This window comes from Notothenia rossii, assembly GCF_949606895.1.
Source record: "Notothenia rossii genome assembly, chromosome: 1".
Classification (NCBI taxonomy): Eukaryota; Metazoa; Chordata; class Actinopteri; order Perciformes; family Nototheniidae; genus Notothenia; species Notothenia rossii.
Genome location: NC_136912.1, coordinates 4707592 through 4731430, shown reverse-complemented (window position 1 = coordinate 4731430; position 23839 = coordinate 4707592). Strand labels below are relative to the sequence as shown.

Genomic DNA, 23839 nt, shown 5'->3' with positions numbered 1-23839 from the left:
TAATCTCAAACTGTAACGTATGTCCAGTCCTGATTAGCAGACGTTTGTTGAACATTCATTAATGCTGATAGCATTTATCTTGATGCACCGCTGTCCCTAATTACAGCCTCACAGAGATGCTAGCATGGCATAAACCGAATATTCACAGGATCTTATCGGCTTCACTCCGAGGACTTGTTTCATCTTACTGAACCAAAAGTCCGTACTGAACTGGGGAAAAGGGGTTTGGTTACGATGCTCATGTGGCCTCGAACCAGCTGCAAAATGAGCTGAAACTCAGAGAGCTGGTTTCTTTAAACACTCAAAGCGACTCTAATGCTGCATTTCCACTACAGCGCGGAGCGCGGTTTAAGCGTGCCTTACCGTGCCCGTTTTTGGTTGCGTTTCCACTAGGGGTAGTTCCGGCTAACGGGGACTTTTTCACAGTTTTCTGGCTCTCCAAAATCAAGGTTCTTTCCGGGCCAACAACCAGGCTGAGTCGGGCTGAGTATGCTAAACTAGAGAGAGAATCGCTGGCAAGCGGGCTACAACTACAACAAGATGAACATATTTGACCGTGATTTAATTGTAATACACGTTTCAAAATGATGCCGAAGTAACAACATACTGATACCGGTAAGTAAAAACTATGAATTAATGCTTTGACAAGTCTGCAGACAGACGGCAGGCTAACAACCTTTTAAAATGTGTGTTTTCTGACGCAGTATATGCTCCGTCCACACTCACAACAACGGCCTACAGACATAAATAAACCAGTGACTGTATTCTCCATGACACAGACAGTCTGTGGTTTTTACTTGTTTAACTTGTGTCTAGTTTCTGAACAGATATGAGGAGCTGTGAGCTCTGAGGGCTAACAGCTAACGGCTGATGTTGGTTTTGTGGTTCTCATTGAAGATGACGTCACGGCTCCGCCTACACTGCGTTACTATAGTTACTGCCCCAGCTACTAAACTGTAATGGAAACGCAGCATAAAGTGAGCCAGTCCTAACAAGGCCTAACTATACCGTACTAAGCCGAGCGAGGCCCTGAGGTGGAAATGCTCCATAAATGACCTTGAAGCTGCCGTGGCTGTAAATGCTTTGGCTAACTTGTTGTCTTGGGACAGGACTCTCTTGAAAAATAGATTTGTAATCTCGATGAGACCCTATCCAGGTAAAATAAAGGTAAAATAAAATAGAAATAAAATAAAATGGCTGAAGACATTTCGTTTTCTTTTCACATAAATGCGATTCCGCCATACAAGGCTTCAATTTTTAACTTGTATTCGTTATTAGAAGAATACAGTGTCCTATAATCATGCCTCGTTTAATTGCACAACGTTCCTCTATGTGTTTTTCCAACCCTCCTTTCACCGATATTGCATTTTTTTCCTCAACAGTGACCTTGCAGATTTTCAACCCTCTGAGCTTCTAACATAAATGTCACAATCGTCTGGTTTTTAGTCCACTTTTAAATCTTTCTGGAGGCCTCGTAGATCTTTAGGAGGAGCATCTCTCCTCCCAGCACTCTGTCATCCTGGCACATTCCTGCACGTTCAGCATATTTATTGTATTTCTCAAGAAGCAGACATATTTTTATGATGTCCAGCTTCCTGTATGTCTATCCCATCTATAAATAAAACCCACCTTTAGACATTTAAAATAATACATATTTGTTCCATGCTCTTCTATAGGTTTAAGACGATTATTTTTCTTAGTCTGGAGTGAGTACTTACTTTTTTTGATTTCCATAAATTCGTAAATACATTAAAACGATATATTAGACCGCATGATATCTGTTTAAAAAAAAAATGTAATGCCTGTAAGAATGATGTTCTTCATGTGGAAGTACTTCGAGATAAAGATATGAAATAAAGGTTTGTCTTGAGTCTGGCAGCCAGACGGCTAAAGCCCGGGCATGAGAGCGGGCTAAATGTAGTCTGAGTTACTGCCAACACTGAGAAGAAGAGGTAAACATAGACGGGAAAGATATATATACAGAAAAACTGTGAGATATAAAGGTTAAAAAAGCTGCCATTGTATGTGTTCTCATAGGCCACAAAGCAAAAGCAATTAAACAAATGAAAGTTAATGCAAGAAAAGGTGTTTGTGGCAAATTCTGAACGATGCTGTGAGTGATGAATTTTAGCCAAAACGGTGTCGATTAGACAATAATTAAAATGTATTCATGTCTACTCTTTAAGCTGTCACAGCTGCGGATAAATCAGGACAAATATGAGCATTTTTCCTACGTGAGAAACTCAGTTTTGTATTACTTGGATATCCGTGTAGAAAAGTCTTAAAGAGGAAATGATTGCAGGATAATATATAAGGTAATGGAGGGCAAAATGGTTACACACTTCAACACGAGGAAATTCAAAGTGCAACGCAAAACAAAAACATTTAAAGAGGCCCTATTATGCTTTTTGGGGTCTTCCCTTTCCTGTAGTGTGTTCTAGGTTTTAGTGCATGGTCTGCAAAGGCTAACATCCCTGTGAGTTGCTCTCCCACACACACATGAGAAAAAGAAAGAGCTTTTTGAACATTAAAGCATGGAAACATGTCACAGAAGATACCCTACATACTGATATACACCTGAAGACGAGCAGAGTATGTCCCATTTACAACTTACATTAAAGCATTTACATGTAGTTCAACAGATAAATGAACATTTAAAAGTCATTAAAAAGCCAAGAAAGTACAAATAAAAGAAACTCAAACGTAATACCGTATGAAATTCAAGTTTAAAAGTTACAGTGCAGTGTAGATATGAATATCTATTTGATTTTACTAAAAGTCAGCGGCAAAAAAGTGATTCAAACAAGTGAGAGGTGACAGGTTTCGGGTAAATGTTTCCAGATATATGGAGCAAATAACTAACCGCTGGTTCTCCATCTATATTTTTGACTCAGTTGACAAAGTACATTATATATGGTTCATATTGTAGCAGAAGATCAGACATGTATGATAGCCCCTAAACCATTCAGTGATTTAATAATAATAATAATAATACATTGGATTTATATACGCTTGACATCTTTACAATTAGACGTTTGAATGCTAATTGGATGAGGTCTCCGGGTCACACCGCCGGTCCTTGTAGGGCTCGTCTGAGCTGCAGGGCAGGAATGTGGGGAGCAGACTTCCAGTAACGGGAAATATTCGGAGAGGATTTAGCCTCGGAATCTCAGCCTCGCACGGAGACGCTCCTGTTTACACCGTAAATCTGTGGAGACGCTCCACAGTTTGTCATCGAGGCACGAGGACCTGCAGAGAACCTTTCTCTCCGTACGCTGTGTGAAGCAGGTGATTTCACACACAACACACACCCTATTACACTGAGGGGGTGCAACGACATGTGACACACACTCCTGCTCCATGATGACATGAAGATGAGCAGATGTGGGAAGTATGGAGTTCAAATACTTTGTTACTTAAGTACATTTTTCTGGTGTCAGTACTTTACTCCACTACTTATTTTTCTGACGACTTTTTAATTTGACTTCTTACATTTTGAACTCAAATACCTGTACTTTCTACTTCTTACATGTTGAACACAAATACCTGTACTTTCTACTTCTTACATTTTGAACACAAATACCTGTACTTTCTATTTCTTACATTTTGAACACAAATACCTGTACTTTCTACTTCTTACATGTTGAACACAAATACCTGTACTTTCTACTTCTTACACGTTGAACTCAAATACCTGTACTTTCTACTTCTTACATGTTGAACACAAATACCTGTACTTTCTACTTCTTACATGTTGAACACAAATACCTGTACTTTCTACTTCTTACATGTTGAACCCAAATACCTGTACTTTCTACTTCTTACATGTTGAACACAAATACCTGTACTTTCTACTTCTTACATGTTGAACACAAATACCTGTACTTTCTACTTCTTACATGTTGAACACAAATACCTGTACTTTCTACTTCTTACATGTTGAACACAAATACCTGTACTTTCTACTTCTTACATGTTGAACACAAATACCTGTACTTTCTACTTCTTACATGTTGAACCCAAATACCTGTACTTTCTACTTCTTATATGTTGAACACAAATACCTGTACTTTCTACTTCTTACATGTTGAACACAAATACCTGTACTTTCTACTTCTTACATGTTGAACACAAATACCTGTACTTTCTACTTCTTACATGTTGAACACAAATACCTGTACTTTCTACTTCTTACATGTTGAACCCAAATACCTGTACTTTCTACTTCTTACATGTTGAACACAAATACCTGTACTTTCTACTTCTTACACGTTGAACTCAAATACTTGTACTTTCTACTTCTTACATGTTGAACATAAACACCTGTACTTTCTACTTCTTACACGTTGAACACAAATACTTGTACTTTCTACTTCTTACATGTTGAACACAAATACCTTTACTTTCTACTTCTTACACGTTGAACTCAAATACTTGTACTTTCTACTTCTTACATGTTGAACACAAATACCTGTACTTTCTACTTCTTACACTTTGAACACAAATACCTGTACTTTCTACTTCTTACACGTTGAACTCAAATACTTGTACTTTCTACTTCTTACATGTTGAACTCAAATACCTGTACTTTCTACTTCTTACATGTTGAACACAAATACCTGTACTTTCTACTTCTTACATGTTGAATCCAAATACCTGTACTTTCTACTTCTCACATGTTGAACACAAATACCTGTACTTTCTACTTCTTACATGTTGAATCCAAATACCTGTACTTTCTACTTCTCACATGTTGAATCCAAATACCTGTACTTTCTACTTCTCACATGTTGAATCCAAATACCTGTACTTTCTACTTCTCACATGTTGAACACAAATACCTGTACTTTCTACTTCTTACATGTTGAACAGAAATACCTGTACTTTCTACTTCTTACATGTTGAACACAAATACCTGTACTTTCTACTTCTTACACGTTGAACTCAAATACTTGTACTTTCTACTTCTTACATGTTGAACACAAATACCTGTACTTTCTACTTCTTACATGTTGAACTCAAATACCTGTACTTTCTACTTCTTACATGTTGAACTCAAATACCTGTACTTTCTACTTCTCTCATTTTCCAAACAGGCTGATTCCTTTAGTCTGAATGTGTGTTTTGTGGCGTGATCATTATTATTTAGAGTCATTGCGTGCCTATTGATTTGAACACGATCCGTGTATCCATCATTTCCTGGTCTTCTCTAAAGAAGAGGGACCAATGAAAACGTTGTCATGTTGCCGTTGGTCACCATGGAAACATTCATTAGCTAACAATGACATTATTGTTCTATTAATATAAAGGGAGGTCAGGTACTCTTTAAAACAGCTGCTAGTTATGGGTACTTTTTACTGAAGTACATTTCAAAGCCTCTTTACTTTGACTTGAGTAAAGAAGTTTAGTCAGTACTTCTACTTCTACCAGAGTATTTGTAAACATGAGTATCTGCACTTCTACTTGAGTAAAGGATGTGTGTACAGCAGAGTATAGAGTTTGTAAAATAGGGAGGTGAGTCTGTCGGTATCTCACAATCCGTTTCAATTCTGGGGTCCCAATTCAGATCATATCTTTTCCTAATCAGATTTTGTTAGAGGCCATTTCAGTAAAAAATAATCAAGTTAATTCAAAATTGATTTGACATAACGCTGGGAGATGTATAAAGAACATTTTGGTGTAACTCACGACTCGTTCTGATTCTTGGGTTCCTGATTCGATTACAATCTTTACAAAATCGGGTTTCGTGAGTCTATTAGAAAGAAATATAAAAAGGCATTAAATGAAAGATAGATAGGGAAAAATGATTAATATAAATATGCATTTAAACATAAAAAGTTAAAGGTAGAATGAGAAACACAAATATAAAATGTAAAAGTAAGAAGTTAAATCCTAATTGATGTTTGGATTCATCACAGAGGAGATCATTTCAGAATCAGATTACTGTTTCTTCATCCCGGGGGATATGAAATAAAGTTGGGATATATAACAAATGTTTTTGTATCTCAGGTGTCGATTTGATCACTGTGTCGTGACAGTCCATTTCAGTAAGAATAGATAAGCTGTTATATATAACAAATATCATCAAAATACTTATATACACATAACAAGTTAAAGGTAGAAATATATTTAAAACAAATCGTAGCTTGAATAAGTTTCATAAGAGAAAAATAAATGGAAGAAATTGAACATTTAAAAAGCAGAAAACTGAGGATTTCAAGTACTGTGTGTACATAGTTTTTAATGTGGAATATACAATAGATATGTTAGTGTAGTAATTAAACTACAGCATAGGATGTTTTACAAGCATGGATTCTTTTGAGTTTCAAAAACATGTATACAGTATCATCTAACTTGCAGGTTTGTATGCCGTTCAACATTTTACCGTTTTTTTTACCATCATCCTAAACAGAAAAGGTCATTATTGAAAATGTTTAAACATGTCGGACCTCAGGAGGCAGAGCAGGTTGTCCATTTATCACCTGTCAGATTATATAATGACTTCTAAATAGACACATTTTGATTAGTTAACAGCCGAAACCCAGATCACAATGTGTCTTGAGGACTCTTCTTTGAAGGTGATCAGCTCCTAACTCTTACAGCAGGCTCTCAGACAGGACATCACATGAAGTCCTTCTTTAAAAAAGACTATACACAACATACATTCATTATCAGGTGTTATTGGAACAAACCCTGTCTTTGTGCAAAGTCCTATATTTTCTTAGGTATAATTTACATACAAATAGATTTTATGGCTCCAGAAAAGTCTCCAAAAATCATTCAAACACAGAAAAAGGACAGAATATATTGCTGTGCTTTAATGAGGATTCTTTTTCAGAATCATCACGAATCAAAATAAATCAACTCAAGGTTTTCTTTTGTTTAGAGGATTAGGGCCACATGAGAACACATTTGACCAAAAGTACAATTGATTTGTTCTCGTGTGGCCCTAATCCTCTTCCATACAAAGCAAACAGTATCTCAAATCCATTGTTTCCCCACCGAGACCTCAAACAACCGAAGTAGGAGATATTGCATAACAAAGCTTTCCCTTTGAATGAGTCTACAGTCAGGTGATCTGAGGGTATGTTCATTGTTGACGTTTTTTAACATGCTGGGTTAAAAACATACCCTAAGATATAAAATACAGAAAGAGAGTTTTAATGACTCCAGAGAAGTCTCCAAAAGAATCGTTTAAACACAGACTAACTCCATGCATAAAAATAAACCAGGGCTAAAGATCCAAGTCAAAATATCTTGCTGCGAGGACTCATTTTCAACTTTGTTTGTTCTTTAGACTCCTGCCTACAAAACCAAAACAGTGTCCGAGATAAGGACGTGTTTTTGACCTCAAACAACCAAGTAGAATGATCATGCATGACATTTGCTCTGCCTGTATTTGAGTCTACACAATCAGAGGTGATACCAGGGCGTGTTCATGATTGAAAGTTTGGGTTTGAAACATATTCTTAGATATAAAATACAGAAAGAGAGATTTAATGACTCCAGAAAAGTCCTGTGACGGGGCCCGCTCCATCACAAGTCCCCAAAAGAATCATTTAAACACAAACAGACACCATGCATAAAAACCAGCCAGGGTTAAAGATCGAAGTCAACATATCTTGCTGCAAGGATTCATTTTCAACTTTGTTTGTTCTTTAGACTCCTTCCTACAAAACCAAAACAGTGTCCGAGATAAGAACGTGTTTTTTTTACCTCAAACAACCATGAAATGATCGTGCAGGACAAATGTACTCTCTGTGTCTGAGTCTACACAGTCAGAGGGGATGTCAGGGCGTCAGTGAGTCCCTGTGTGTCCACAGCGGGGCTGCACAGCAGAGACGTGTCCTGCAGCAGAGACACCAGCTCCACAGGACCCGGAGGATCACTCTGTGTCTGCGCAGGCTTCCTCTCCGTCTGCCTGGTCTTCTTGTAAACCAACCTCTTCGTGTCACTCAAGCCGCTCAACCTGGAAGCGAGAGATCTCTTCGCCTGCTGCCTCTGGATCTTCTTCCTCTGCGGGTCGTGAGCGATGTTGTGACGCTGCAGGCTCTGTTTCATGGCGAAGGTTTTCCCACATCCTGCGTGGGGACAGGTGAAGGGTCTCTCCTCTTCGTGGAAGGAGCGGATGTGGCTCTGCAGGTTGAACATCTTAGTGAAGGATCTGTCACATCCCTCTTTGGGGCATTTGAGTACCACCCGGGTCTCAGAGTGCACGTACTGATGCTGCTGCAGGAACCAGGAGTCCTTGAACTCCTTGTTGCACTGCTCACACTTCAATGTGGGCCTGTGCTGCTCCTTCCTGTGCTTCAGATACTCCGTCCAGGTCTTCCCTGTGAAGCTGCAGCCCTCCTCCTTGCAGGGGTATCCTTGATGCACCTTTCAAAATATGCAAAGGTTTTAATTGTCATATGCACATAAGCTACAGCGTAGAAATGCAATATATATAATATACAATACAAAATAAAAACTAGTCCAAAAAGTCTATATACATGTCAATAGAATGTTATATGTGCAAGAACAGAATATGAAATTCACACAATGATATATGTTTAAAAACTCAAGTTGTACTCCTCACTAACAGAATATCCTGGACTGATTTATTGACAGGGTGAAAGAAAAGGACAAAACCATTACTACCCTAGGTGTGTAATGTGCCAAACAGGAATATTTACCTTCTCATGTCGCTTCAGCTTACTGGGCACAGTGAACTTCATCTCACAGCCTTCATGAGTGCACTTATAAGGGGGTAACAAGGTGTGCTGCTCACACATGTGGGACTTCAGCTGCTCCTTCTTCTTGAACTCCAGCCCACAGCCTTCATATTTGCACTCGTACTTCTTGTGCTCCTGAGTGTGGACTCTAGTCATGTGTCTGGCTCGATTTGTGTTGGTGGTGAAGGCCTCCTTGCAGCCGTCCTCGGTGCATTGAAAGGGCTTTACCCCGGTGTGTGTGAGCTCATGTCGGGTCAGATGGTAGGAGCTGCAGAAGGACTTCCGGCAGCCGTCCTGCTGACATGTGTGCGGCTTCACTCCGGTGTGTTTACACAGATGAGCGTCCAGTTTCCACTGCTTGTTGTAAGCCGCCGCGCAGCCGGAAACAGAGCAGATGTAGCGTTTCAGCGGCTCCGGTTTAGTCGCCATTTAATCATTAACGCTATTAAAACCCCGATTGAAAACACTGCTTCAGCACGTTGACAGTTTTGACACCACTACTTCCCACAATCCACTGCGAAGTGACGCCACGCCACTTCCGAAACCGGAAGTCACGTATTACGTTCCCCAGTTGGTCGGTGGTGCGGCTACGTGAGCATTTGTGAGTGTCTTTTTTAAAGGTTTCTACTCTATGTAAACATGACAGCAGCACATTTAAGAATACATACATACTACATGTTGTTTTGTTCGCAGTTGTAATGAAGCTACAGTGTGTATATATTTCGGACGTAGGAGACGCTAACGTTACATAGAAAGCTAGCTATTGCTAATGTTAGCATGCTAGCTATTTTAAGTCCTCCATGCACAAATCTGGCATTTTTAAAATCTTTATTTACTATATCTTTTAAATACTTCAATATTCCTTACTCACCTATCCGAAATGTAGTTAGTGTTAATGAGCCAACTTACAGGCATACAGCCAAGTACAGTTGTTGATGCAGCGAGTGTTTACACTTTGTTTATATACCTTACAACCAGTGATGGAGAGGTATTCATATTCTTTACTTGAGTAAAAATACTTAAATCATATTGTAAAAATGCTTAATTTTAAAGTAAAAGTACTATGTCGAGAATGGTAATTAAAATATCTTGTACTTAAATAAAAGTACAAGAACCGGAGTGTAGGAATACACTGTCACAAGTCAAAGTAGAAAAGTATTATCATCAACATATAGTTAACGTAGTGAGAGTAAAAGTAGTCATTATGCAGACTGGTCCATTTCAGAATAATATATATGATATGTTTTATAATGATTGATCATGAAAGTGTTCTCAAAGCTGGTAAAGGTGCAGCTAGTTTGAATGACTTTGTATACTGCAGGGTATCTTGTGGATTTACTCCAGGTGGAACTAAAGTCTGATTTAACACTTGATTATATTTCACATCATTCATCCAGATCTATAAAGTAACTAAAGGGATTAAATACATGGAGTATGAGTATAAAGTAGCAACACATTGAAATATTCAAGTAAAGTGCACGTACCTCAAAATTGTACTTAAGTGCAGTACTTGAGTAAACATACTTAATTACTTTCCACCACTGCTACCAATATTTACTGTTGACATTGTCCCTAATAATAACCCTGTTTTTAGCTAATGGTCTTATCAAACCTAGTGTTTTGAATCGTTTTGTTTTATTTAGATGTAACCTCACATGTTTTGTTTTCACTGACATCACTTACTTTCTTATCCAGTGAACAAAGGGTGAAGCCGTAACTGGTGTGCTGATCCAGCTGTCACTATGGTAAGTCATTATGAGATGAATTCACAATAATTACAATGATATTATGTTTAAACTCCAACGTGTACTCCTCACTAACAGAGTGTCCTTTACTGTTCTCTTGACAGGGTGAAAGAAAAGGACAAAACCATTACTACCCTCCGGATTTTAATCCAGTCAAGGTGTGTGTGTGTGTGTGTGTGTGTGTGTGTGTGTGTGTGTGTGTGTGTGTGTGTGTGTGTGTGTGTGTGTGTGTGTGTGTGTGTGTGTGTGTGTGTGTGTGTGTGTGTGTGTGTGTGTGTGTGTGTGTGTGTGTGTGTGTGTGTGTGTGTGTGTGTGTGTGTGTGTGTGTGTGTGTGTGTGTGTGTGTGTGTGTGTGTGTGTGTGTGTGTGTGTGTGTGTGTGTGTGTGTGTGTGTGTGTGTGTGATACTGACTTTCCATAATGCTTTGTTTTTAGCATGGATCCCTCAATGGCTACCATAAAACCCACCCTCTGCGGGAGAGGGCCAAGAAACTGTCCCAGGGCATCCTCATCATCAGGTTAGTGTACACATATTAAAGAAGTTGTTAATTGGATGTTAATTATTTGCCAAACAGGTACTTCCATGTTTACAATATATGTTAAATGTCATAGCTTTGGAAGTTATCGAAAAGGACATATTTGTATGAGCAAATGAAGCTCTCTACTTGTATATAATGCGTTTTACTGCCACAAATAAGTGAGTATGCATGCTTCATATAACTGATACACATATACAATTAAGTGCCACAATTTAAATAAATATAGTAATAGATAAACACACTAGCCAAAAAACTAAGATTTATTTGAAGTGGTGTTTGTTATTGAGACGCAACTTAAATGTATGTTTAACTGGTTTTTGTCCCTTGAAGGTTTGAGATGCCCTACAACATCTGGTGTGATGGCTGCAAGAATCACATTGGCATGGGTGAGTTTGAAGAAACACATGCCCTTTTATACCCCATTAGTGTCTCGGTCGTATACAATGGCTTTTCATTTCCCTGACACTGATTTTCTGCTCGGTACAGGGGTCCGTTACAACGCCGAGAAGAAGAAAGTGGGGAACTACTACACCACGCCAATCTACAGGTAAACACAGTACCTATCCCTCTCTATATCTACTTCATCTACTGATAAGATTCAAGGTTTCATTGTTATACGTACATAGCTGCAGTGTAGTTATGGCGATTTAAATCTGAGGTCACAGGCTCCTCCCACAGAGCAACACAACAAAACAGATACATTAGTGCAAGTAAATCAAATAGAATATAGTAGGAATCGTGCAGAATAGTCGATATACAAGTAATTGAAATATTAATACGTATAAGTTGCAAACGGATGGATGTTCTTTCAAAAGTTCAGGTGTTGTGGGATGAAACTGTCCTTTAGATCAGGGGTTCCCAAAGTGGGGGTCGCGAGATGATTACAAAATTAAAATGGAAAATTAAAAGAAATGTAATATATATGTTTTAATAAAAAACGTGTGCATAGACATTTTTCAGGGGCGGACTGGCCATCTGTAGAATTTCCCCGCAGCGAGGCTCCCCCTGTTGACAATCCAGTCGCGCAGTGTTTCTCAAACCCTTTCATACCAACGACACTTAACCAATAAAAAAAACACTCACGGACCACCTGACTCCACAAATATAGGAAAACAATAGGCCTGCCTACCACTCCAACAGTACATTACAGCCTAATGAGGACAGCTTAACCTTCTCTGTATCGCCTCATTCACACAATAAATCAACAATACAAATACAACTACATATTATATAAGCATTTAGTTCAAATGTGATTTAAAATGCCCTCAGGTTTTACACCTCTTATGAAATATACACTACCGTACATTTTATTACGGAGTTTATGTCCGAGCCAACAGACTACTGAGAGATATGCAAACACACCGCATGTAGTTCGACACAAACCTCCGCTGTAGATTTTCAAAACAAAAGACAGTAAACCGATGGTCGCAGGCCCAAGTTGAACTCTGTGAGGTCTGAGCCATTTGTTCACATGTTAGGCTCGCCTTGGCTTTTTAAAAAAAAAAAGAAATGCTATTAAAACATGAACCTTGGAGACCGTCGGGCTGGCCTGCATGGTCTGCCCCAACAACAGCCTCTGATCATCAACAGACTTCCTGCAATGCTTCATTGGATGCATATATTACATAATGATCTCTATCTCACTCCTAACATCTACATCTACTTCCAGCATGGATACATGTTCATGAAATGCATCCATTGTTTGTTCTATATGCTTCTTGAAATCATAAAAAACACGTCGTCTTTCTAGAACAGATCACAAGTCGCCTGCAAATGGTACAGACAAGTGGCAACATGTTTAACGGAGGTGTTGCGCTGGGCTATAGCATGCAATCGAAAGTGGAACTTAAGCTCGCTCCACCACACTTTGAGACACTGCATTAGCGCCCCCCCCCCCGTTGGCAGGGGTCGCGGGCTGAACAGTGTGGGAACCCCTGCTTTAGATAAACATGAGCCTCTCTGATAAAGAGATTTTAAAGCTGAATAATTAAAGACTCTCGCATCTTTTTTTCAACCAGGTTTAAGATGAAGTGCCACCTGTGTGTGAACTACATCGAGATGCAGACGGATCCGGCGACCTGCGACTATGTGATAGTAACCGGAGGGAGCAGGAAGGAGGAGCGCTGGGACATGGCGGAAAACGAGCAGATCATCACCACAGGTAAAGAGTTTGGGCTGGGAACTGAAATTAGGATCCTAGAAACAAATACAAAATGCCTGGTATCCGTTTTTAAAAAAGAGAATATCTGCTTTCCTTATCGGTTCCTAAACACACACAGTGAGGCTCATTACCGTATAAAGGGACATTTGAATAAAGGGAACGGATTTATGTATGTTATCAATAGGGTTGGGATCGGAAATAGATTCAAGATTCAAAGGTTTTATTGACTTAAACTATAGTGTAGAAATGGCAATACAATTCTTCTGACCTGAGCTCCTCCAACAATGCAACATATATAATAAAATACAAATAAAAAATAGGGCAAGAAGTCTATAGAGTGCCGAAGTGACGCGTCCTAAAACCCAGAAGTAAACTCCTTCCGGTTCCTTCGACAAAAACAAATCTGGCCATTTTTAAATCTTTATTGACTGTATCTTGTAAATACTTCAATATCCCTTACTCACCTATCTTTGTTAAAGGTTTCTACTCTATGTAAACATGACAGCAGCACATTTAAGAATACATACATACTACATGTTGTTTTGTTTGCAGTTGTAATGAAGCTACAGTGTGTATATATTTCTAACGTAGGAGACGCTAACGTTACATAGAAAGCTAGCTATTGCTAATGTTAGCATGCTAGCTATTTTAAGTCCTCCATGCACAAATCTGGCATTTTTAAAATCTTTATTTACTGTATCTTGTAAATACTTCAATATTCCTTTCTCACCTATCCGAAATGTAGTGAGTGTTAATGAGCCAACTTACAGGCATACAGCCAAGTACAGTTGTTGATGCAGCGAGTGTTTACACTTTGTTTATATACCTTACAACCACTGGTGGAGAGGTATTCATATTCTTCACTTGAGTGAAAATACTTAATTTTCAAGTAAAAGTACTGTGTGGAGAATGGTAATTAAAAGATCTTGTTCTTGAGTAAAAGTAGAAGTACTCAGATCTTGTACTTGAGTAAAAGTAGAAGTACTCAGATCTTGTACTTGAGTAAAAGTAGAAGTACTCAGATCTTGTACTTGAGTAAAAGTAGAAGTACTCAGATCTTGTACTTGAGTAAAAGTAGAAGTACTCAGATCTTGTACTTGAGTAAAAGTAGAAGTACTCAGATCTTGTACTTGAGTAAAAGTAGAAGTACTCAGATCTTGTACTTGAGTAAAAGTAGAAGTACCAGAGTGTAGGAATACTCTGTTACAGTAAAAGTCCTGCATTCAAAATGTTCCTCAAGTAAAAGTAGAAAAGTATTCTCATCAGAATATAGTGAAAGTAACGACAGTAAAAGTAGTGATTGTGCAGATTGGTCCATTTCAGAATAATATATATGATATGTTTTATAATGATTGATCATGAAAGTGTTCTCAAAGCTGGTAAAGGTGCAGCTAGTCTGAATGACTTTGTATACTGCAGGGTAGCTTGTGGATTTACTCCAGGTGGAACTAAAGTCTGATTTAACACTTGATTAGATTTCACATCATTCATCCAATGCAATTTCTCCATAGGGTTTTGGAAAATAGCCGAAACACATTCAAGAGACGGATCACGTTTTGTTCAGCCGGATTATCTCCACATGTCTACTTTTATAGTTTTCTAATCATAAATCTATCGATTGCGTTGTTTTAGGACGCGTCACTGTGGCTCTCTGTGTACATGTCAAATAGAATATGATATGTACAAGAACAGAATATTAAGTTGTGCATTAATATGAAATGTAATGAGGTTTATTGTTGCGGTGATAACTATGTATATGAATAAATAATAATAATAATACATAATATTTATATAGCGCCTTTCACGAAACCCAAGGTCGCTTTACAAGTCGGGTAGGGGCGGGAGTAGGGGAAAAGAGGCAGACAGGTTAGGGGGGGGGGGGGCAAGCAAGTAGCGGAAAAATAAACCTATCAAACTAACTATATAGTGGGGAAAGCCTTGGTGAAAAGGTGCGTTTTGAGGGCTTTTTTGAAAGTGTCCAGGGTTGGGGCGCTGCGGATTTCGGGGGGGAAAGAGTTCCAGAGGGTGGGGGATGCTACACTGAAAGCTCTGTCACCGAGAGTCCGCAACCTGGTGCGGGGGGTAGAGAGGAGATCCTGTAGATTGCAAGATGACAAACAGATGAATGGGTTGGGGACCGACTCCATGTAACCTGTAGTCCTTCAGATTCAAACGATAACAACCCCTTGATATCACTCATAAGTTCTGTGGCTTTCTTACTTCACGACTGTGGTCTAATTCATGCTGGAAATCAGCACCATAACATCAACACAACGTTTTTCATTTTGATCGTGCTCCGTCCAAAGTAAAGCCCATCGTAAGTGGAAAAAGGTCTTCATATCTTCACTGCGTTGGGGCTTTTATTTGATTTCTCACAAAGACACATTCTTGCCTCCTGATTTTCCGTTTGCACGCTTGTGTTTTTTGTTCCTAATCCTCTCCGTCCCTCCGTACAGAGCACAAGGAGAAGGAGAAACTGGAGACAGATGCCATGTTCAAACTGGACCACGGTGGGAAGGACAAGGAGAAGATGAAGAAGGCTCTGCCCTCTCTGGCCGAGATCCAAGACTACCAGGCCAGCAAGAAGGACGACTTCCAGCTCAACAGCTCCCTCCGCAGGAAGTTCAGGGTAAGAGAGACACCTCAGATGATGGCTACGGCTAGGGGTGCACAATACATGATTGAAATAACGAAAATATAATATATATAAAATATCTAACGAAATCGCAAGATGGATTAGTGAAGCCTGAGACTTGGTTAAGGTAAGGGTACGTTTATTCATATAGCACATTTTCAGTCAGGAGCTCCAACAAGCCGTGTAGGACAGAGAGTGAAGACTATACAGAGGTGCTGTATGAGGAACCAATGTGAGTTTGGAACATTGAAGAATGTTAATCCATTCTAGTCGACCTGAACAATGGAATTATGATCAGTAGAAATGGCCGTGACATGGGACCTTTAACACTTAACAAGAAGACAAAAGAAAGGAACACAATGGAATAACAGATTCATAAAAGAGACACACAATAGTTTAAAAACAATATTGTAAATTTGGTAGGTGCTAAAACTTCTGGGTAAGCACATGACAAAAATATCTATCCATCTATCTCTCTGTGTCTCTATCCATCTCTCTATCTATCCATCTCTCTATCTATCCATCTATCTCTCTATCTATCTATCTCTCTGTGTCTCTATCCATCTCTCTATCTATCCATCTCTCTATCTATCCATCTCTCTATCTATCTATCTCTCTGTGTCTCTATCCATCTCTCTATCTATCCATCTCTCTATCTATCCATCTCTCTATCTATCTATCTCTCTATCTATCTATCTCTCTGTGTCTCTATCCATCTCTCTATCTATCCATCTCTCTATCTATCCATCTCTCTATCTATCCATCTCTATCTATCCATCTCTCTATCTATCCATCTCTCTATCTATCTATCTCTCTGTGTCTCTATCCATCTCTCTATCTATCCATCTCTCTATCTATCCATCTCTCTATCTATCCATCTCTATCTATCCATCTCTCTATCTATCCATCTCTCTATCTATCTATCTCTCTGTGTCTCTATCCATCTCTCTATCTATCCATCTCTCTATCTATCCATCTCTCTATCTATCTATCTCTCTGTGTCTCTATCCATCTCTCTATCTATCCATCTCTCTATCTATCCATCTCTCTATCTATCTATCTCTCTGTGTCTCTATCCATCTCTCTATCTATCCATCTCTCTATCTATCCATCTCTCTATCTATCCATCTATCTCTCTGTGTCTCTATCCATCTCTATCTATCCATCTCTCTATCTATCCATCTCTCTATCCATCTATCTCTCTGTGTCTCTATCCATCTCTCTATCTATCTATCTCTCTATCTATCCATCTCTCTATCTATCCATCTCTCTATCTATCCATCTATCTCTCTGTTTCTCTATCCATCTCTATCTATCCATCTCTCTATCTATCCATCTCTCTATCTATCTATCTCTCTGTGTCTCTATCCATCTCTCTATCTATCCATCTCTCTATCTATCTATCTCTCTATCTATCTATCTCTCTGTGTCTCTATCCATCTCTCTATCTATCCATCTCTCTATCTATCCATCTCTCTATCTATCTCTCTATCTATCTATCTCTGTGTCTCTATCCATCTCTATCTATCCATCTCTCTATCTATCTCTCTATCTATCTATCTCTCTGTGTCTCTATCCATCTCTCTATCTATCCATCTCTCTATCTATCCATCTCTCTATCTATCTCTCTATCCATCTATCTCTGTGTCTCTATCCATCTCTATCTATCCATCTCTCTATCTATCCATCTCTCTATCCATCTATCTCTCTGTGTCTCTATCCATCTCTCTATCTATCCATCTCTCTATCTATCCATCTCTCTATCTATCCATCTCTCTATCTATCCATCTCTCTATCTATCTATCTCTCTGTGTCTCTATCCATCTCTCTATCTATCTATCTCTGTGTCTCTATCCATCTCTCTATCTATCTATCTCTCTGTGTCTCTATCCATCTCTATCTATCCATCTCTCTATCTATCCATCTCTCTATCCATCTATCTCTGTGTCTCTATCCATCTCTATCTATCCATCTCTCTATCTATCCATCTCTCTATCCATCTATCTCTCTGTGTCTCTATCCATCTCTCTATCTATCCATCTCTCTATCTATCCATCTCTCTATCTATCCATCTATCTCTCTGTTTCTCTATCCATCTCTATCTATCCATCTCTCTATCTATCCATCTCTCTATCTATCCATCTCTCTATCTATCCATCTCTCTATCTATCCATCTCTCTATCTATCCATCTCTCTATCTATCCATCTCTCTATCTATCCATCTCTCTATCCATCTATCTCTCTGTGTCTCTATCCATCTCTCTATCTATCCATCTCTCTATCTATCCATCTCTCTATCTATCCATCTATCTCTCTGTGTCTCTATCCATCTCTATCTATCCATCTCTCTATCAATCCATCTCTCTATCTATCCATCTCTCTATCTATCCATCTCTCTATCTATCTATCTCTCTGTGTCTCTATCCATCTCTCTATCTATCCATCTCTCTATCTATCCATCTCTCTCTATCTATCTATCTCTCTATCTATCTATCTCTCTGTGTCTCTATCCATCTCTATCTATCCATCTCTCTATCTATCCATCTCTATCTATCCATCTCTCTATCTATCCATCTCTCTATCCATCTATCTCTCTGTGTCTCTATCCATCTCTCTATCTATCTATCTCTCTATCTATCCATCTCTCTATCTATCCATCTCTCTATCCATCCATCTATCTATCTATCCATCTCTATCTATCTATCTCTCTGTGTCTCTATCCATCTCTCTATCTATCCATCTCTCTATCTATCCATCTCTATCCATCTATCTCTCTGTGTCTCTATCCATCTCTCTATCTATCCATCTCTCTATCTATCCATCTCTCTATCTATCTATCTCTCTGTGTCTCTATCCATCTCTCTATCTATCCATCTCTCTATCTATCCATCTATCTATCTATCTATCTCTCTGTGTCTCTATCCATCTCTCTATCTATCCATCTCTCTATCTATCCATCTCTCTATCTATCTATCTCTCTGTGTCTCTATCCATCTCTCTATCTATCCATCTCTCTATCTATCCATCTATCTATCTATCTATCTCTCTGTGTCTCTATCCATCTCTCTATCTATCCATCTCTCTATCTATCCATCTCTCTATCTATCTATCTCTCTGTGTCTCTATCCATCTCTATCTATCTATCTATCTATCCATCTATCTCTCTATCCATCTCTCTGTCTATCTATCTCTCTATCTATCTCTCTGTCTATCTATCTCTCTATCTATCTATCTCTCTGTGTCTCTATCCATCTCTCTATCTATCCATCTCTCTATCTATCCATCTCTCTATCTATCTATCTCTCTGTGTCTCTATCCATCTCTCTATCTATCCATCTCTCTATCTATCCATCTATCTATCTATCTATCTATCTATCTCTCTGTGTCTCTATCCATCTCTCTATCTATCCATCTCTCTATCTATCCATCTCTCTATCTATCTATCTCTCTGTGTCTCTATCCATCTCTCTATCTATCCATCTCTCTATCTATCCATCTATCTATCTATCTATCTCTCTGTGTCTCTATCCATCTCTCTATCTATCCATCTCTCTATCTATCCATCTCTCTATCTATCTATCTCTCTGTGTCTCTATCCATCTCTATCTATCTATCTATCTATCCATCTATCTCTCTATCCATCTCTCTGTCTATCCATCTCTCTATCTATCTATCTCTCTGTGTCTCTATCCATCTCTCTCTCTATCTATCTATCTATCTATCCATCCATCTATCTCTCCATCTCTCTATCTCTCTATCTAGCTATCTATCTATCTATCCATCCATCTATCTCTCCATCTCTCTATCTCTCTGTCTCTCTATCTATCTCTATCTAGCTATCTATCTATTACATTGTCACTACATGGATGGCTCCGTTTATTTTGCACAGACGGAGAAGAAAGTGATTGCTGAGCAGGAGGAGAAGGACAACATGGTGAGGCTGAGGACGAACCTGTCCATCCCTCTGCTGCCGGAGAAGGAAGAGGACAAGAAGCTGGCAGCGCTGCTCACATACCAGGCACCTGACTGTGAGGACACACATTCTATACTGACACACACTCTTTTATCTAACACACATGTCAGGATCTATCAAACTCTTAAGGGCAGAAAGTTACATCGTTATGACATCATAAAGTGGCCAAAATCTGATCAGCTCATTTTCAGACAGGTTTTTATAGAAATGGATCAAAAAGAGAGAGAATCTTTGTTCCTGAAACTTTCAGAGTCTCTTTCCACAGAGGGGACACATGTTGATGTAGAAGAGACATGAAGAAGAGGGGACACATGTTGATGTAGAAGAGACATGGAGAAGAGGGGACACATGTTGATGTAGAAGAGACATGAAGAAGAGGGGACACATGTTGATGTAGAAGAGACATGAAGAAGAGGGGACACATGTTGATGTAGAAGAGACATGAAGAAGAGGGGACACATGTTGATGTAGAAGAGACATGAAGAAGAGGGGACACATGTTGATGTAGAAGAGACATGAAGAAGAGGGGACACATGTTGATGTAGAAGAGACATGAAGAAGAGGGGACACATGTTGATGTAGAAGAGACATGGAGAAGAGGGGACACATGTTGATGTAGAAGAGACATGAAGAAGAGGGGACACATGTTGATGCAGAAGAGACATGAAGAAGAGGGGACACATGTTGATGTAGAAGAGACATGAAGAAGAGGGGACACATGTTGATGTAGAAGAGACATGAAGAAGAGGGGACACATGTTGATGTAGAAGAGACATGAAGAAGAGGGGACACATGTTGATGTAGAAGAGACATGAAGAAGAGGGGACACATGTTGATGTAGAAGAGACATGAAGAAGAGGGGACACATGTTGATGTAGAAGAGACATGAAGAAGAGGGGACACATGTTGATGTAGAAGAGACATGAAGAAGAGGGGACACATGTTGATGTAGAAGAGACATGAAGAAGAGGGGACACATGTTGATGTAGAAGAGACATGGAGAAGAGGGGACACATGTTGATGTAGAAGAGACATGAAGAAGAGGGGACACATGTTGATGCAGAAGAGACATGAAGAAGAGGGGACACATGTTGATGTAGAAGAGACATGAAGAAGAGGGGACACATGTTGATGTAGAAGAGACATGAAGAAGAGGGGACACATGTTGATGTAGAAGAGACATGAAGAAGAGGGGACACATGTTGATGTAGAAGAGAGATGAAGAAGAGGGGACACATGTTGATGTAGAAGAGACATGAAGAAGAGGGGACACATGTTGATGTAGAAGAGACGTGAAGAAGAGGGGACACATGTTGATGTAGAAGAGACATGAAGAAGAGGGGACACATGTTGATGTAGAAGAGAGATGGAGAAGAGGGGACACATGTTGATGTAGAAGAGACATGAAGAAGAGGGGACACATGTTGATGTAGAAGAGACATGGAGAAGAGGGGACACATGTTGATGTAGAAGAGACATGAAGAAGAGGGGACACATGTTGATGTAGAAGAGACATGGAGAAGAGGGGACACATGTTGATGTAGAAGAGACATGAAGAAGAGGGGACACATGTTGATGTAGAAGAGACATGAAGAAGAGGGGACACATGTTGATGTAGAAGAGACATGAAGAAGAGGGGACACATGTTGATGTAGAAGAGAAATGAAGAAGAGGGGACACGTGTTGATGTAGAAGAGACATGAAGAAGAGGGGACACGTGTTGATGTAGAAGAGACATGAAGAAGAGGGGACACGTGTTGATGTAGAAGAGACATGAAGAAGAGGGGACACATGTTGATGTAGAAGAGACATGGAGAAGAGGGGACACATGTTGATGTAGAAGAGACATGAAGAAGAGGGGACACATGTTGATGTAGAAGAGACATGAAGAAGAGGGGACACATGTTGATGTAGAAGAGACATGAAGAAGAGGGGACACATGTTGATGTAGAAGAGACATGGAGAAGAGGGGACACATGTTGATGTAGAAGAGACATGAAGAAGAGGGGACACATGTTGATGTAGAAGAGACATGGAGAAGAGGGGACACATGTTGATGTAGAAGAGACATGAAGAAGAGGGGACACATGTTGATGTAGAAGAGACATGTAGAAGAGGGGACACATGTTGATGTAGAAGAGACATGAAGAAGAGGGGACACATGTTGATGTAGAAGAGACATGAAGAAGAGGGGACACATGTTGATGAAGAAGAGACATGAAGAAGAGGGGACATATGTTGATGTAGAAGAGACATGGAGAAGAGGGGACACATGTTGATGTAGAAGAGACATGGAGAAGAGGGGACACATGTTGATGTAGAAGAGAGGACATATGTTGATGTAGAAGAGACATGGAGAAGAGGGGACACATGTTGATGTAAAGAGACATGGAGAAGAGGGGACACATGTTGATGTAGAAGAGACATGGAGAAGAGGGGACACATGTTGATGTAAAGAGACATGGAGAAGAGGGGACATATGTTGATGTAAAGAGACATGGAGAAGAGGGGACACATGTTGATGTAGAAGAGACATGAAGAAGAGGGGACACATGTTGATGTAGAAGAGACATGAAGAAGAGGGGACACATGTTGATACGGGACCTTTAATATTAACTCCTGTTCAAATCTCTTCCTCTGTTTCCCCCCCCCCTCCTCAGCCTATGACGACAAGCAGCACATCAAGAGGAAAGAGATCTCCTCTCGCTCGTGGTTCACCTCCCCGTCTCCCACACCAGGAAGTCCTGCAGGAAGTCTGCTGCATAAGCTGGGTCTGCAGGGGAAGGAGGCGGCCGTGGCCAAAGCCCTGAGCTCCTCTCAGAGCGCGCTGATCCGCAGACGCTCCGCAGGACCCAGAAGTGAAGCCTGTGCCACCGCCACGCGCAGAAACTCAAACCCTGAGGTCAACACGTGTGAAGGAGACGAAACGCCGAGTATAAGCCCAACAGAAATGTGTCAGGATGTGACAGAGACTAATGGCTCCAGAGAGACACATGTTAAGACCACAGAGGAAGGAGTGACAACCACAAAGGATTCTGGGAAGGAGAAGGAGAGGGGCAGGAGTTTAGGAGCGCTCACATCCATCATGGCCGACTACAGCGACTCTGATTCAGACTCATGAGGCTGGAAGTCGAGCTTAAAGGGGACAATTTCATTTTTTTTCAGTGAATGCAAAGTCAGTTTTATTCATCTTGAATTGGAGACTGACTAATCTCTGGTCAGCTAGTGGAAACATGTTAGTGTTCTAATCCAAAATGTGTGATTCAAGATTAAAATGTAAGCTTGTTTTTGTACAGAATGCCCTGTTAGTTGATACGTTGCCTAATTGTTCGATTTGGTATTTCTTCAGACGATTATTTATTTTTAAAAGATTGTTTTCATTCTGAATAACTTAATTTGAAAAGTGCATATCTGGTAGATATTTAAAGTGTTGCTTTTTTATTCTTTCTGATTATTTTACACATCTGTCAACTAAACCCAACTAATTTTGGGACTGTCCTTGTCATACATGTGTTCTATAATGACAGCGTGACTTCCACATGTGTTTAATTTGTCTCCAAGTTAATCTGACCTGTAAATAAAGGCTTCTTTGCTGACTAAAGTTTCTGGTTGTTTAGAATCCAATGTCCATTCATCTGATTATAAATCTGTGAGGCACCTTGTAAACATTTATATTTATGAAAAGTACTGTGTAAGACATTCTGGGTTTTTGTAACCTGGATGTTACGTCCCAGCTCTTTTGGGGAAAGGGAAGGAACACAAAGCCAGATGTTGTAGGTTAATTGAAGTTTTTTTTATTGACAATCACAAATTAAAATAATTCAAAGACTTGTCCTCAAATAAAAATAAATGGATTGATAGATAGGTACTTTATTGATTCCAGTTTGGGAAATGTTTGCATTGCAGCAGTATAAAAAACAAAATAAATAATGGGTGCAGTGTGAAACCAAGAAATAAACGGAACAAGAGGAGGACTCTTAACTAAGAGCTATGTTTGAATGACTTATTAAGGAAAACAAACAACCTTGATACTTTAGTTTTCTAACAATGAACACAAATACATAGAAAACAGC

The 23839-nt window shown here is 39.5% G+C and overlaps 2 protein-coding genes across 2 annotated transcripts; one reads left to right on the top strand and one right to left on the bottom strand.

Moving 5' to 3' along the window:
* Positions 1–6221: 6221 nt before the first annotated feature.
* Positions 6222–9172, bottom strand: LOC307040845 (transcription factor IIIA-like). Its single transcript, XM_079684017.1, has 2 exons — positions 8676–9172; positions 6222–8379 (listed from the first exon to the last, which is right to left on the bottom strand). The coding sequence occupies exons 1-2, from the start codon at positions 9141–9143 to the stop codon at positions 7771–7773; spliced, it is 1077 nt and encodes a 358-aa protein (XP_079540143.1). The 5' UTR covers positions 9144–9172; the 3' UTR covers positions 6222–7770.
* A 100-nt stretch (positions 9173–9272) lies between these two features.
* yju2b (YJU2 splicing factor homolog B) lies at positions 9273–23367 on the top strand. Its single transcript, XM_079684007.1, has 10 exons — positions 9273–9315; positions 10410–10459; positions 10564–10617; positions 10894–10976; positions 11328–11383; positions 11484–11544; positions 13016–13158; positions 15615–15787; positions 19683–19821; positions 22427–23367. Exons 2-10 carry the CDS (start codon positions 10457–10459, stop codon positions 22885–22887), a joined length of 1173 nt encoding a protein of 390 aa, XP_079540133.1. The 5' UTR covers positions 9273–9315; positions 10410–10456; the 3' UTR covers positions 22888–23367.
* Positions 23368–23839: the final 472 nt, after the last annotated feature.

Bases quoted from the DNA above. Each gene is read 5' to 3' on its own strand.
- yju2b (XM_079684007.1), top strand. The intron at 10,618-10,893 runs GTGTGTGTGTGT...CTTTGTTTTTAG, and splicing joins CGGATTTTAATCCAGTCAAG to CATGGATCCCTCAATGGCTA. The intron at 11,545-13,015 runs GTAAACACAGTA...TTTTTCAACCAG, and splicing joins TACACCACGCCAATCTACAG to GTTTAAGATGAAGTGCCACC.
- LOC307040845 (XM_079684017.1), bottom strand. From the start codon at position 9,143: ATGGCGACTAAACCGGAGCCGCTGAAACGCTACATCTGCTCTGTTTCC. The intron at 8,380-8,675 runs GTAAATATTCCT...ATATTTTGAAAG, and splicing joins AGCTGAAGCGACATGAGAAG to GTGCATCAAGGATACCCCTG.